Consider the following 15,926-nt stretch of genomic DNA (forward strand, 5'->3'; position numbering starts at 1 on the left):
GATCACTGACTTCCTGTCTGACAGGAAGCAGCATTTGAAGCTGGGGGGAAATACATTTCTGACTCCTGAACCATCAGCACCAGATCTCCCCCCCCCCCCCCCCCCAGGCTGCGTCCTTTCTCATGTACTGTCCTCCCTGTACACCAATCGTTGCACCTCCAATCATCAGTTTGTCAAGCTCCTAAAGTTTGCAGATGACACCACCCTCATTGGATTCATCTCATGATGATGAGCTTGCCTATGGAGATTGACCATCTGGTGTCCTGGTGTAGGCAGAACAACTTGGAGCTTCATGCTCTAAAGACAGTGGAGATGATTTTGTAGGCTTCAGGAGGAGCTCTGCCACACCCTCCCCCATCACCCTGTTTGACTCCCCAGTAACCTCTGTGGAGTATTTCTGGGCGCTAACATCACTCAGGACCTCAAGTGGGAGACGAATACCTGCTGTCTCACCAAGAAAGCACAGTAAAGGATGTACTTCCTACAGCAGTTGAAGTTCGATCTGCCAGAGACAATGATGGTGCACTTTTACACCACCATCATTGAGTCCATCCTCACCTCCTCCATCACACACTACGTTTACATGCACATAGAGAGAATCGAATTTCTGCCCTTGCTCGACTGAAATCGAAGTTCAAAATGCCATGTATACACCTTAATTCGGCTGAAATTGAACCGAACTTGATTTCTCGGAATCGAGCTACACGACCTAGTTTATGCGATTTCTGCCGAGCTACTTCGTGCATGTATACCCTATCGAGCTAGTTGTCGAGCTACTTCCGGAAGTGACGAGTGACGAGACCACAAGCGGGAAACACAACAGCCTCGGTCGGCATGACAACAGTAGTAGCGAGCAGCAGAAGAGGTCAGGAGGAACAAACGGAGAAGAGAAAATGGCGATGTAGAGCTCTCTGAAGTGTGGGTGGAGCACAGAGGACGGCAGGACAAAGCTTCTGGTACTAATAGGCTTTTTATTGTCAGACTTTTCAGTTTAACAGCCGACTTTTATTCTTGAGAGAAAAACACACACACACACACACACACACGCGCGCGCGCGCTGTGTTCTAGTCCCGGGATGAGCTGTCCCCTCTGCTCTCCCTCTGCCTCCTTAAATAGGGCGCGGTTACTGGGAAGACACACAAACACAGGTTAATTACCGTCAGGTATAGTGATTCTGCCACTCACCTTCCCTGGCTCCGCCCTCCTGTCACAGACCGGCGCTTGACCACACCCCCACTGCCACAGGCAAGCAGAACCGTGCACTTCTGGAGCAATGAGGAGACAGAGTTCATGCTCATTCAGCTTAAGGAGTTGAATATATTAAAATTAATGGACGGGAGAAAAACGCGCAATGGAGAACACGGAACTGATAACTTTGTTTACACTCTTGAATAGCTCTTCATGACGACAACCAGAAGTGTACCAACACGATGGGGCGTGTTGCGCCGCCTGTGGCTCGGGTGCACAATGCACCTCACACAATAGCCCGATTTCAGTTGTGTGCATGTACGATTGGATTTCTCTGGCACCCTGCTGGGACCTTCAGCTCGATTACCGACAGCAACTCGATTTGGATGTGCATGTAAATGTAGTCACTGCCTGGTACGCTGCTGCCACTGCCAGGGACAAGGGCAGACTGCAGTGCATCATTCGCTCTGCCGAGAGGACGATTGACTGCAACCTTCCATCGCTTCAGGACCTACAAGAGTCCAGGACCGTGAGGAGAGCAGACAGAATTGTAGCCAACCCCTTCACCCCAGACAAACTTTTTGAGACTCTCCCCTCTGGGAGGAGGTTGCGGTCCATTAGAACCAAAACCTCACACAATAGGGTCAGAGACCCCCACTGACCTTCACACTTTCAATCTGTGACATTAATGCACTGTGTCTCTGAACTGCGATTCTGCACGTCTCATGGTCATATCCTACCGGTACATCTTCATTCTGTGAACTCTTATTGCATGTTCTGGCACACACTGTACAACTTGGTTATTTATTTAACCCATTGCACATATTCTCTTCTTCTCACACGTTCATGTCATGACTCTTCTTCATCCTGTGTGACCCGTTATTGCACATTCCAGGACATACTGTACAGCTTGAACTTCAAAACAACCCATGCGCGCACCCCTTAAATATGCCCACTTTTCAAATTTGTACATTTTAGATTTCTTCTTTTTTTATTCTATTTGTATAACTACTTCTTTTTTTATTCTTCTATATTAACTGTTCACGCACCAATCACCAAAGCAAATTCTTTGTATGTGAGAATGTACTTGGCAATAAACTTGATTCTGATAATCTAGAAGAGCACAATTAAGCTAGGTGTAACCTTCCTTATCATTTGTTTGGGGAAATTAATTATTTTGCTTCGGGTTTATAATACACAATTAAGTTGCTCTCTTTCTCTGTCTAGGAGTCAGAGGAAATTAAGTCTAATGAATTGGATGCAAAGCTGCGGGAGACAAAGGGTGAGCTGGAGAAGCATAAGCAAGAACAGACCGATCAGCTGGAGGTGAACGCTTAAACTCTGTTTTTTTTTTATTTACACCTGTCTCATAGGGTCTGTCCCTTTCAACCTTTTGCTGATGCTAGTTTTAAATGCATCAGAAACGGTGCTGCAACCGGAGACCCTTTATTAGGGTATTAAGGTTCTATTTTTGTAGTCCTGAAATACGGTATGTCTTTTTACCTACATCTTCTGCATATTTGAATTGTAAAGTACTGTGTATATTGATTGACATTGTGATGCCCATATTGACCTATTAGATTTGTTTGTTTTTGTTTTCTTGTCTAGAAGTGGAATGTTAGTAAATCCACTTTTTAAGTACTGTCGAAGTACCTGAAGATTTTTCAGTGAAGCATTATTTGTATTTGCATTTTTATTGGCTTTAATACATCTTTGTTAACATTGCTTGGAAAGTTCTCTCAGCCATCACTTTGCTAATTAGAATGGGAGGAACGAAGCAATTGGCTAATGGAACTTGCAGCTCTGGAGAAGGCTCATTTGCATCATGTTCTCCAATATGATTGACAGATGCATCGGGCCAAGATTAAGGAGCTGGAGGATCTAAAGAGGAGCTTCAAAGAAGGCATGGATGAACTTACCACTCTTAGAACCAAGGTGCAATAAAAATAATTTTAAAAAATTGCGTATAATGTGTGTATTTATTATATATAAAATGTGTTATTATTTGTATATTTTATGTACTCTCTCTGTCTCTCTCTCACATACAGGTAAAATGTCTAGAGGATGAAAGGCCTCGATGGGAAGATGAGCTGTGCAAATACAGAGAGATCATTAACAGACAGAAGTCTGAGATCCAGAACCAGCGTGAGAAGCTGGGGGACATTCAGAAATTAGAGGAGCAGCATCAGAGGTAATGGAGGCACCCCAAACCACTAGCCCAGACTAACTAATCATACCACTCAGTCATGTTAAAGGCAAACAAAGCCCAAAAAATAAACTCCTTTTATACTGACCGATAATATCCATACAAGACATGTTTGAGGCCATGTACACACGTAGCCGGGTATTTTTAAAACCGAACATTTTTCCCCCCCTCCGTTTATAAAAATGTTTTATCCACACCACCTCGTCTTCGAAAAAAATCCCTTCCACACATAACCGAACATCTGCGTTTTCAATCACATTCATAAGCATTCCAAACCTGTAGATGGCATTATTTCCCCAAATCCTACCCCCTAATCACATCAGAATAGCCCTCTGTTGGCGTCACTTCCGCCTAAACATAAAACATGGCGCCAAGCTCGTTCCACACATGCAAACTCCTCACCTTTCGGCGAAATTCGCCGTTTTGGTCCCAAAATAGGTCACTTGTGTGAATCGTGTAGATCCGAAGAGTTTTTTTTTTTTGGGGGGGGGGGGTAGGCAGGCTACAACGCTATTGTTGCCAAACATTTCACTTACAAGGTTACAGCCAATCAAGATAAACAGTTACTAACACGCTTCTTTTCCATTGGAGTTCTGATCAGCTGGTGCACAACCCACTGCTGGTTGCCAGTCCTCGCTTACGAATATTCCACAGATTCAGACCGCAAAGTCACCTTTTTATAGAGAGATCTGGCAACCTCATCTCGCGACTGAATCTGAATACCAATGGAACAGTTTCCAGCGCGCTCGGGGGTGAATAACCATGGGCGGATCTACCGGGGTGGCATATGCCACTCTAAAAGAAAGCCTTGCCACCCCTGCTGCTACCCCAGTTGGCAGCGACGAATTCAAAGAAAAATTACGGCCAATTTGACATTTACGTGCGCGAATTTCCAATGTCCGACTGCGGCGAATGCAGCACGAGATAACGCCAGAGATTGGTTGTTTTGGAAAATTGAGAGGCGCGAAGCGAGGGAGCCAGGAGTCGCGAGGAAAGGAGACACGGGAGGACAAAGGTAAAAGCTGATTAACTATCTATCAAAAAATGAAATTATAATGAATGAACAGTGCTAGTATAGTTGCGATGCTGATTTTGAGAGGATAAAAATCAGGTTGGAGAAGGTTATTTAGCTAACTATACATGTAAGGCAAAAAAAAAAGTGTGTTTCCGGTAACCCGACCGATCGAGAATTTCCGCGTCGAAATTGCCGACCGTAAAGTTTTTATTACAAATTTCCCTCGATATTTTAGTGTAAGTGGCGTTAGTTTGTCATAATTTTTTGTTTCAACGCATTCAAGTTGTGAAAGAAACGATAAAAAGCAAAATGTTTTGCCACTTCTATCAGCCCTCCTGGCTGTAATGCAAATTGCTTCCTCTTCAGTATACAAGTGCACTTCCATGGCAGGGAAAAACACTACATTCTGCCGCCTATGTAGTCCCCTATTTATACAAATAGGAGTTATTCAGGATTCAGCCATGTTTTTGCTCCGTGTTTTTGCTCGACCCAAGTTCTACAGTAGGCTAGGCGAGGCCGGCTGCTTTTAATGGAAGTAGCCTAGGACGTTAAACCATATTTTCACGTTATTTCTTGATAAGGTGTTTTCACATTATCACATGAAAATATCATGAAATTACGTGATATGTTATTACATGATAAATATATTGTAAAAACGTGATAACTCTGTTAACAATATCTTTTCACGTAATTACTTGAGTCTAAGCCAATTTTTTTTTTGAGTGTGGCAGCAATACGCTTCCGCAGATCATAACTCGAACTCTTGCGATATTTTTTTTATTCGTTTAAAGATTTAAAACACTTATTTTATTATGATGTGTGGTATAAAGGATTCTGTGCCAAAATACTATTTTGTAAGATGTTTACTTGTGTTAATTTTTTCGAACAAAATAAAACAAATTAAGAAAAAAAATTTCCTACCTACCGACCTTATTTTAGTATTTCATGTTACCTGAAACACACTTTTTTTTTTGGCCTAATGTTAGCTAGGTCTGACATTAGTTTTGTGTAAAGTCGGCCACAAAAGTTAATATTGATTCACCGTCTGTCAAGGAAAACATTGCTATTGGCTGAAGCTTATGATTCAAATATTGAGGATCTTAAACATGAGTTACATCAGACGAGGAGAGTACTAGACAGAAAAAAGGGGGAACAGGAGAGTCCTACCACTCTCATGGAGTTCACTGTTTTTGGACCCATACCAAGATGTTGTTTTTTTGTTTTTTTTTTTGAGTTGTTCAGGTTGTGTAAAATAGCGGTTGTCTTGCCTGTGAGCATCCTGTGAACGAAGTTTTTAATCTCTCAGGCTCATAAAGACTTATTTGCGGTCGACTATGACAGAAAAGAGACTATCAAGTTTGGCTGTACTCAGCATTGAATCAAAGCTTACAAAAGCATTAGATCTTGATAAATTTGTGAAGCGTTTTGCTGAGCAACATGGAAATCGCCGCATTCAGCTGTTGTAGGCATGACAAGTTCATGTTATGCTCACTGGTGAGCCTTTACAAAGCGTGAGGAAAAAAACTATAAAATGTGACACTGGTGTAAATGGTTTAAATCATGCTGAACTTGAAGCAGTGGTGTTATTGTTGTTTTTTAGTGTCTGTTCTTTTGCATATACAGTATAAAACTGTCCAGAAACGGTATAGACCTCATCTGAGAATGTGTGTTCTTCGTGAACAATAAAGGCATGAGATTAAGTTTATCTGTATGAGTTTGTAAATGGCAGTCTGTGCCCTTTTGTAGTGTGTACATACTATTTGTCGTCAAACTGTGATTAAATTCAGTATATATACATGTCTGTAATACGTTGCCACCCCTCAAAAATTCCTGCCCCCCTCTTGCCACCCCATAAATATTTTTCTAGATCCGCCCCTGATTTCACATAGGTGATGTCTTTAAGAAAATTGACAGACAGGGATTGGCCAGGTGTGTCCTCTGGGGTAGGTCTGTTAGATAGCACAGGCAGTAATATATACCTTTTTGTAAATAGCCCACTGTGTTGTACACAGGGGTGAAAATTAACTTCACAAAATATCAAACTTTACCGGCCACTGACAAATAAATGGTACAATTTACCGGCCACTCAACAGTAACTTAAGACATGTTTATGGAAAGTTATTTTGTACTGTATTAAATTCAAGATGTCACTGGTTGCAATTTTTTTTGTAACGTAGACTACAAAATGTACTTTTGCGCGCGTGCCGTATCCCCGTGCATCCTTCTCACCTTTTTCACCCCTGACCAGTTTGCATGCCTGTCGTTCGTCTGGACAGTCTCGGAGGCAGAATTGCTTCTAAACACAATTTTGGAGTATAAACTTCAAAAGACGCAAGAAAACGTTGATTGGGAATCTTGTCAGTAGTTGGGCTTCTAAAATTAAACATGTAAATAGCACCTGCACAATAATTAACGCTTTCAAGGCACTACTCCGATCCATTACTCTTTGTCCATGCTTAATCTGGCTTCTGCAGTAAACAAAGGTCGCACGTTTGACGTCAGGGCAGATTTGTTGTCATTTTTTTGGCGCAGATTGTGACGTTCTAAAACGCAAAACTCCGGTTATCTCTGTCTACACGAAAAGGCATACACGGAGTTTTCAAAAATCTTCACTTTGCCCGGAGTTTTTTTAAATATTCGTTTTTGATGTGTTTTCATGTGGATGACAGGCCAAAACGTAGAAAAATATCTTCGATTTAGCAGATACCCAGCTACGTGTGGACAGGGTCTGAGTGTTCACTTGTTCATACAGTGCTCAGCGTAAATGAGTACACCCCCTTTGAAAAGTAACATTTTAAACAATATCTCAATGAACACAAACAATTTCCAAAATGTTGACAAGACAAAGTTTAATATAACATCTGTTTAACTTCTAACGTGAAAGTAAGGTTAATAATATAACTTAGATTACACATTTTTCAGTTTTACTCAAATTAGGGTGGTGCAAAAATGAGTACACCCCACAACAAAAGCTATTACATCTAGTACTTTGTACGGCCTCCATGATTTTTAATGACCACACCAAGTCTTCTAGGCATGGAATGAACAAGTTGGCAACATCAATCTTTTTCCATTCTTCAACAATGACCTCTTTTGGTGACTGGATGCTGGATGGAGAGTGATGCTCAACTTGTCTCTTCAGAATTCCCCATAGGTGTTCGATTGGGTTCAGATCAGGAGACATACTTGGCCACTGAATCACTTTCACCCTGTTCTTCTTCAGAAATCCAACAGTGGCCTTAGATGTGTGTTTAGTCATGTTGGAAAAGTGCACAACGACCAAGGGCACGGAGTGATGGTAGCATCTTCTCTTTCAGTATAGAGCAATACATCTGTGAATTCATGATGCCGTCAGTGAAATGCAGCTCCCCGACACCAGCAGCACTCATGCAGCCCCACATAAGGACACTGCCGGCACCATGTTTCACTGTAGGCACCATGCATTTTTCTTTGCATTCCTCACCTTTGCGACGCCATACAGTTTTGAAGCCATCAGTTCCAAAAACATTTATCTTGTTCTCATCACTCCAGAGTATAGAGTCCCAGTAGTCTTCATCTTTGTCAGCATGGGCCCTGGCAAACTCTAGGCGGGCTTTTTTGTGCCTGGGCTTTAGAAGAGGCTTCTTTCGTGGATGGCATCCATGCATGCCATTCCTCTGCAGTGTACGCCATATTGTGTCACGGGAAGTAGTCACCCCAGTTTGGCTTTCTACTTCTTTAGATAACTGCAGTGAACTTGCGTGCCAATTTTCTTCAACCCTTCTCATCAGAAGACGCTCCTGTCGAGGTGTTAACTTCCGTGGACTACCTGGACGTCTCTGTGAGATGGTTGCAGTTCCATCTTTCTTAAATTTTTGTACCACTTTTGCTACAGTATTCTGACTGATAAGTAAAGCTTTGCTGATCACCTTGTAGCCTTCACCTTTGTGGTGTAAAGAAATTATTTTCTTTCTCAGGTCTTGTGTGGCGGCACGGTGGTGTAGTGGTTAGCGCTGTCGCCTCACAGCAAGAAGGTCCTGGGTTCGAGCCCCGGGGCCGGCGAGGGCCTTTCTGTGTGGAGTTTGCATGTTCTCCCCGTGTCCGCGTGGGTTTCCTCCGGGTGCTCCGGTTTCCCCCACAGTCCAAAGACATGCAGGTTAGGTTAACTGGTGACTCTAAATTGACCGTAGGTGTGAATGTGAGTGTGAATGGTTGTCTGTGTCTATGTGTCAGCCCTGTGATGACCTGGCGACTTGTCCAGGGTGTACCCCGCCTTTCGCCCGTAGTCAGCTGGGATAGGCTCCAGCTCGCCTGCGACCCTGTAGAAGGATAAAGCGGCTAGAGATCATGAGAGAGAGAGAGAGAGAGAGAGAGAGAGGTCTTGTCATTTCTCTTTCATGTGGTGCCATTGCTGACAGCATTAAATGGGGAGGGGTTTTCTTTAAGTCACACCCTTTTATAGTCAACTGTCTGCTGGACACCTGTGTAATGACTAATTAGACTCACCTGTGATTGTATTCTTGTTAAATTAGACATTTGGTTTTTTTTTGTTTTTTTTAGATATTTTTTGGGCTTTTTTCACCTTTATTGGATAGGACAGTGTAGAGACAGGAAATGAGTGGGAGAGAGAGACAGGGAGGGATCGGGAAATGACCTCGGGTCGGAATCGAACCCGGGTCCCCGGATTTATGGTATGGCGCCTTATCCACCTGAGCCACGACGCCCCCAAATTAGACATTTGTAGTCTACAATTTAGCTTTGCTCCAGAGACTTTCAGTGGGGTGTACTCATTTTTGCACCACCCTAATTTGAGTAAAACTGAAAAATGTGCAATCTAAGTTATATTATTAACCTTACTTTCATGTTATAAGTTAAACAGATGTTCTATTAAACTTTGTCTTGTTAACATCTTGGAAATTTTGTTCAGTGAGAGTGTTTTTCTTTGAAATAAAATCTGTACACAGTATACAGGTGCAAATACAGTGCTCAGCGTAAATGAGTACACCCCATTTGAAAAGTAACATTTTAAACAATGTCCCTGCGTGCTGCCATCTCGTTCTCTCCGAGGTTCAAATATCGCACTCCAAGTGTAAATTAGACGAGAGAATCAGAAATTGTGACATCACTTACACGCTGCATGATTTTCCGAGGCTGAAATCTAGTGTATATACAGTGGAGGAAATAATTATTTGATCCCTTGCTGATTTTGTAAGTTTGCCCACTGGCAAAGATATGAACAGTCTATAATTTTAAGGGTAGGTTTATTTTAACAGTGAGGGAGAGAATATCAAAAAGAAAATCCAGAAAATCGCATTTTTATAAAATATATAAATTGATTTGCATTTCGTTGAGTGAAATAAGTATTTGATCCCCTACCAACCATTAAGAGTTCTGGCTCCCACAGACCAGTTAGACACTCCTAATCAACTTGTTACTTGCATTAAAGACAGCTGTCTTAAATTGACACCTGTATAAAAGACACCTGTCCACAGAATCAATCAATCAGACTCCAACCTCTCCAACATGGGCAAGACCAAAGAGCTGTCTAAGGATGTCAGGGACAAGATTGTAGAGCTGCACAAGGCTGGACTGGGCTACAAAACCATAAGCAAGAAGCTGGGTGAGGAGGAGACAACTGTTGGTGCAATAGTTTGAAAATGGAAGAAATACAAAATGACCATCAATCGACTCTGGTCTGGGGCCCCACGCAAGATCTCACCTCGTGGGGTATCAATGATCACGAGAAAGGTGAGAGATCAGCCTAGAACTACACGGGAGAAGCCTGTGAATGATCTTAAGGCAGCTGGGACCACAGTCACCAAGAAAACCATTGGTAACACATTACGCTGTAATGGATTAAAATTCTGCAGTGCCCGCAAGGTCCCCCTGCTCAAGAAGGCACATGTGCAGGCCCATCTGAAGTTTGCCAATGAACACCTGAATGATTCTGAGAGTGATTGGGGAGAAGGTGCTGTGGTCAGATGAGACCAAAATTGAGCTCTTTGGCATTAACTCAACTCGCCGTGTTTGGAGGAAGAAAACTGCTGACTATGACCCGAAGAACACCATTTCCACTGTCAAGCATGGAGGTGGAAACATTATGCTTTGGGGGTGTTTCTCTGCTAAGGGCACAGGACTACTTCACCGCATCAATGGAAAAATGGACGCGGCCATGTACCGTAAAATCCTGAGTGACAACCTCCTTCCCTCTGCCAGGACACTGAAAATGGGTCGTGGATGGGTCTTCCAGCACGACAATGACCCAAAACATGTAGCCAAGGCAACAAGGGAGTGGCTCAAGAAGAAGCACATTAAGGTCATGGAGTGGCCTAGCCAGTCTCCGGACCTTAATCCCATAGAAAACCTATGGAGGGAGCTGAAGCTCTGAGTTGCGAAGTGACAGCCTCAAAACTTTAATGATCTAGAGATGATCTGCAAAGAGGAGTGGACCAAAATTCCTCCTGACGTGCGCAAACCTGGTCATCAACTACAAGAAACCTCTGACCGCTGTGCTTGCCAACAAGGGTTTTGCCACCAAATACTAAGTCTTGTTTGCTAGAGGGTTCAAATGCTTATTTCACTCAAAGAAATGCAAATCAGTTTATATTAAGGGTCAAGGCCGGAAAACCATACTGGGTGCCCGTGATCTTCGGGCCCTTAGACGGCACTGCATCACATACAGGCATCATTCTGTATTGGAAATCACAAAATCGGCTCAGGAATCTTTCCAGAGAACATTATCTGTGAACACAATTCACCGTGCCATCCGCCGTTGCCAGCTAAAACTCTATAGTTCAAAGAAGAAGCCGTATCTAAACATGATCCAGAAGCGCAGACGTCTTCTCTGGGCCAAGGCTCATTTAAAATGGACTGTGGCAAAGTGGAAAGCTGTTCTGTGGTCAGACGAATAAAAATTTGAAGTTCTTTATGGAAATCAGGGACGCCGTGTCATTCGGACTAAAGAGGAGAAGGACGACCCAAGTTGTTATCAGCGCTCAGTTCAGAAGCCTGCATCTCTGATGGTATGGGGTTGCATTAGTGCGTGTGGCATGGGCAGCTTACACATCTGGAAAGACACCATCAATGCTGAAAGGTATATCCAGGTTCTAGAGCAACATATGCTCCCATCCAGACGACGTCTCTTTCAGGGAAGACCTTGCATTTTCCAACATGACCATGCCAAACCACATACTGCATCAATTACAGCATCATGGCTGCGTAGAAGAAGGGTCCGGGTACTGAACTGGCCAGCCTGCAGTCCAGATCTTTCACCCATAGAAAACATTTGGCGCATCATCAAATGGAAGATACGACAGAAAAGACCCAAGACAGTTGAGCAACTAGAATCCTACACTAGACAAGAATGGGTTAACATTCCTATCCCTAAACTTGAGCAACTTGTCTCCTCAGTCCCCAGACGTTTACAGACTGTTGTAAAGAGAAAAGGGGATGTCTCACAGTGGTAAACATGGCCTTGTCCCAACTTTTTTGAGATGTGTTGTTGTCATGAAATTTAAAATCTCCTAATTTTTCTCTTTAAATGATACATTTTCTCAGTTTAAACATTTGATATGTCATCTATGTTCTATTCTGAATAAAATATGGAATTTTAAAACTTCCACATCATTGCATTCCGTTTTTATTTACAATTTGTACTTTGTCCCAACTTTTTTGGAATCGGGGTTGTAATTATTTCCTCCACTGTACATTGCTTCTAAATCATAAATGACCCTCAAGTTGCCCAAGTGTCAAACGTTTGGCTGTAAAAATAAGCCCGATCACTGAAGCAGTGAATGCAAACACGCAGAGACGCACCCAGCCTTTGGGAGCCTTTTGCTGCCTATAAACACTACATTGCTTGCTACTCAGTATTGTTTGTGTTTTGTTTTGTTTGTTTTTTTTTGTCAAAAAAAAAGTTCTTGTTTTTTTTTTTGTGACATGCTTTTTGTTTGCTTTTCTCAGTGAATAAAAACAATCTTTTTAGATGCCAAGAATCATATTGCTATGAGAACAGGATTATTTAGTATCTGTGTCAGTACTGCATGAGTTATCTAGCTGAGTGAGATTTCAACTTCATAAAAGGGAAGTCTGTTGATTTGTGCATTTTGTCAGTAAAAAAAAAAATTGCATTGTTACAGAATATTTCTAATTAGATTTTTAGGATTAGAAGCCTTTATTTGTCACATACTTTACAGCACAATGAAATTCTTCCTCTGTACTGAATCCATCTGAAGCAATGAATGCGTACACACACACACACACTTAAGTTATTCCATGAAATCTCGTCGTACATGAGCTGATAGTTGACGAGATGCGTAGTACCGAGTTGTCTATAAGCCATGTACGACGAGATTGAGTGGAATAACTGTGTTATATCCACATTCACTGGATTTTGAGAAATAGAGCATTTTTTATTTTTTGCAAATTCAAGAAATAAAAACTTTCTACAAAATGTCCCACAAAATAATTTCCCCTTAGAATGTAAACAAACTGGCGAAATGACTAGCAATTTGTGAAAAATGCTATAATAATAATTCTTGAAAAAAAAAAGATACATTCTTACCATCAAATACTTTTACTCCATATTTTGTTCTTTTTTCCTATTTTGGGGGGGTTTTGTTTTCGAGTAGAGTTTGTCCTCTGTTGATTCAGCAACACGCGCTGCCATTTTTTTTTCTTCTACTCATGGTATATGAGCCGATATCCTAGTAGTAGAGTAGCTAATCAGAGTGCGCGATTGCTCATATCCAGTGAGTTAGAGGTGTTTGTGTGTGTAATTTATATATAAAAATTTGTGTGTGTGTGTGAGAGAGAAAGGGATTGGGGGGGAGGTGGTGGTGTTGTCGTCCCCCGCAAAAAAAAAAAAAAATTTAGAAGCCTCTATTTGATGGCTCTGTGTTACTAAGGGAAACGGTATATTAGTGTGCCAGGCGAATATCCGGTTTCAGTGTGAACGGCTGTGGCCTGGCAAGCCTATTTTTAGCCATGTCATAAATTTATCCATTTTAAAAAAAGTTTTTTTTTTTGTTTTTTTTTAATTCAAACATGCAGGGGGGCACTTGCTGTGATCAGCAAACGGTGTTTATTTTTGGGTTTTGTTTGATTTTAAAGACTCAAAGAAGCCCATAGCTACTTTATTATTGATTCTATAGAACATTCTGCTTTTCCATGTGGTGCCTAAAAATTGTCTCAAAAGTGTGATCGCATTAGGAAAATAATTTTCCAGTTAATATAGTCTCTTTTTACAATGTGATGACAACCTAAACACAGACTCCTGAACATTGCTTTGCATCAGAGATGATGATGATGATGATGATGATGATGATTCAGTTGCACACTCCTGGACATCAAAAATGTAGCTAATTTAGCTTCTCCATGAGTCACTTGTCAGCGGTGGGTGAATTTCTTCTAAAGAAGAGATGCAAGGGTGGCTCTGTGCCCAATGGAGTGCGATCATAGGGTTCGAGTTAACAGAATTGTGTGTGAGACAGTCTCTGAAGGATTGTCACTGAGTCATTAGGACATAAAACAGTTGATAATGTGTCATAATTTCTAGAAGGAATTGAAATTATTAAGAATTATTTTTGGCTGTCATTGTGGCTTTGGCTCAGAAATGGAAATGACAAATCATTTCACTGTGTCAGTGTTTGCTGTAATGTTTTCGAATCTTGTGCATGTGTATATTAATCAACAGAGATGAGCAGGAGATGGTGTCTTTGAGGGAAGAAGTAGAGAGTCTGAACTTACAGATTGCAGACCTACATAAAGACGTACAGGGTGGCCGAGTGCGAGAGGCTGAGCTCTTGGCGTTCACAGAGAAAATGACGAGTAAGAATGCTCAACTACAGTCTGAGAGCAATGGCCTGCAAACTCAGCTGGACCACATGACCACTAGCTCCAGGGAGCTGCAGAACAGGCTGGAGGAGACCGAGAGGGCCCTGACAGACATGGTGCGCTCACACATGATCACGTTTAGAGCACATTATCCTCCTGTGGACACACATTATCTGATCCACCCCACAGCTACCCAAGTTAATACTGAGTGTGCGCCCTGCATTAAAAGAGCTGGTTTAAACTGAACTATTTTTACAACACAAAAGAAGCCTCATCACTCACATGGTAGAAAAGAACAAACTGATTTAATGATTATGAATTGTTTGCCTCCCTTGGGTATAAAGTGTTCGTGTGTGTGTTTTCAGACAGCGAGGCTGAAGAGAGAGGAACAGCGGCTGCATGATGAAGTCCAGGCTCTACAGACAGAGCGATCTGCATTGCAAACAGAGACTGCACAGCTGAAGACCAGAGTTGAGGAGCTGAGAGACGAGCTGGTTACACAGAAAAGGAAGCAAGCAGTCAACATCAAGGATCTGACAAAACAGCTCACACAAGGTAACAGAAGTGAAGTAATACCACTATGGCCGTTATGGTCTGAAATTTTTAACGTGTGATAATCTAGTCTAATCAACCATTTAAAAACACAAGCTGGTGGTGGAAAATTTTAAAGAATTTTTATTGTAAAATCTTTGTACAAAAAACCCAAAATGAAAGATAAAATTCTCGAGAAATATATTTTTAAAGGGGGGAGGAAAAAAATCAAACTAGCCTGGCAGAGCTTCTCAGCCAAAAATGGATAGTTATTTAGTTTAGTTCTGGTCAGCAATGTTCTTTTGTGCATTTGATAACCACTGACGTTATGACCATGTTAGGAGTGGCAGCAGAAGTAGAAAAAGTGTACTACTGTCGTGTTTTACAACAGTAGCAGTTTCCACATGCAAAGGGTTTTTAGTACATTTGCTAAGTAGAGAAATGGAGTATGATTTAGGGGAGTCAAGTGAGAGGGGCAAATTTTTGAGTCACAGCCAGATGCAGAAGACATGGAAAACACTGGAGTCAGGAACTTCCATCCATCCATCCGTTCTCTGTCGCCGCTTATCCTGTTCTACAGGGTCGCAGGCAAGCTGGAGCCTATCCCAGCTGACTATGGGCGAAAGGCGGGGTACACCCTGGACAAGTCGCCAGGTCATCACAGGGCTGACACACAGAGACAAACAACCATTCACACTGTCATTCACACCTACGGTCAATTTAGAGTCACCAGTTAACCTAACCTGCATGTCTTTGGACTGTGGGGGAAACCGGAGCACCCGGAGGAAACCCACGCGGACACGGGGAGAACATGCAAACTCCCCACAAAGACCCTCGCCGGCCGCTGGGTTCAAACCCAGAACCTTCTTGCTGTGAGGCGACAGTGCTAATCACTACATCACCGTGCCACCTGAGTCAGGAACTTGGTCAAGTAAAATGAATGAATGAAATTATATATATATATATATAGTGGAGGAAATAATTATTTGATCCCTTGCTGATTTTGTAAGTTTGTCCACTGACAAAGAAATGAACATTCTATCATTTTAATGGTAGGTTTATTTTAACTGTGGGAGACAAAACATCAAAAAGAAAATCCAGAAAATAACTTCATATAAAAGATATAAACTGATTTGCATTTCTTTGAGTGAAATAAGTATTTGAACCCTCTTG

The 15,926-nt window shown here is 42.0% G+C and overlaps 1 protein-coding gene across 1 annotated transcript in view; it reads left to right on the forward strand.

The window, feature by feature from the left end:
* ccdc186 (coiled-coil domain-containing protein 186) overlaps positions 1–15,926 on the forward strand; it is a 58,822-nt gene that overhangs the window by 24,426 nt on the left and 18,470 nt on the right. Inside the window, exons 8-12 of the mRNA XM_060939929.1 lie at positions 2,416–2,514; positions 3,037–3,123; positions 3,237–3,379; positions 14,083–14,338; positions 14,588–14,777. Coding sequence (XP_060795912.1) covers positions 2,416–2,514; positions 3,037–3,123; positions 3,237–3,379; positions 14,083–14,338; positions 14,588–14,777 — 775 coding nt within the window. The remainder of the gene's footprint in view (positions 1–2,415; positions 2,515–3,036; positions 3,124–3,236; positions 3,380–14,082; positions 14,339–14,587; positions 14,778–15,926) is intronic.

Source organism: Neoarius graeffei, chromosome 14 (genome assembly GCF_027579695.1).
Source record: "Neoarius graeffei isolate fNeoGra1 chromosome 14, fNeoGra1.pri, whole genome shotgun sequence".
Taxonomy (NCBI): domain Eukaryota; kingdom Metazoa; phylum Chordata; class Actinopteri; order Siluriformes; family Ariidae; genus Neoarius; species Neoarius graeffei.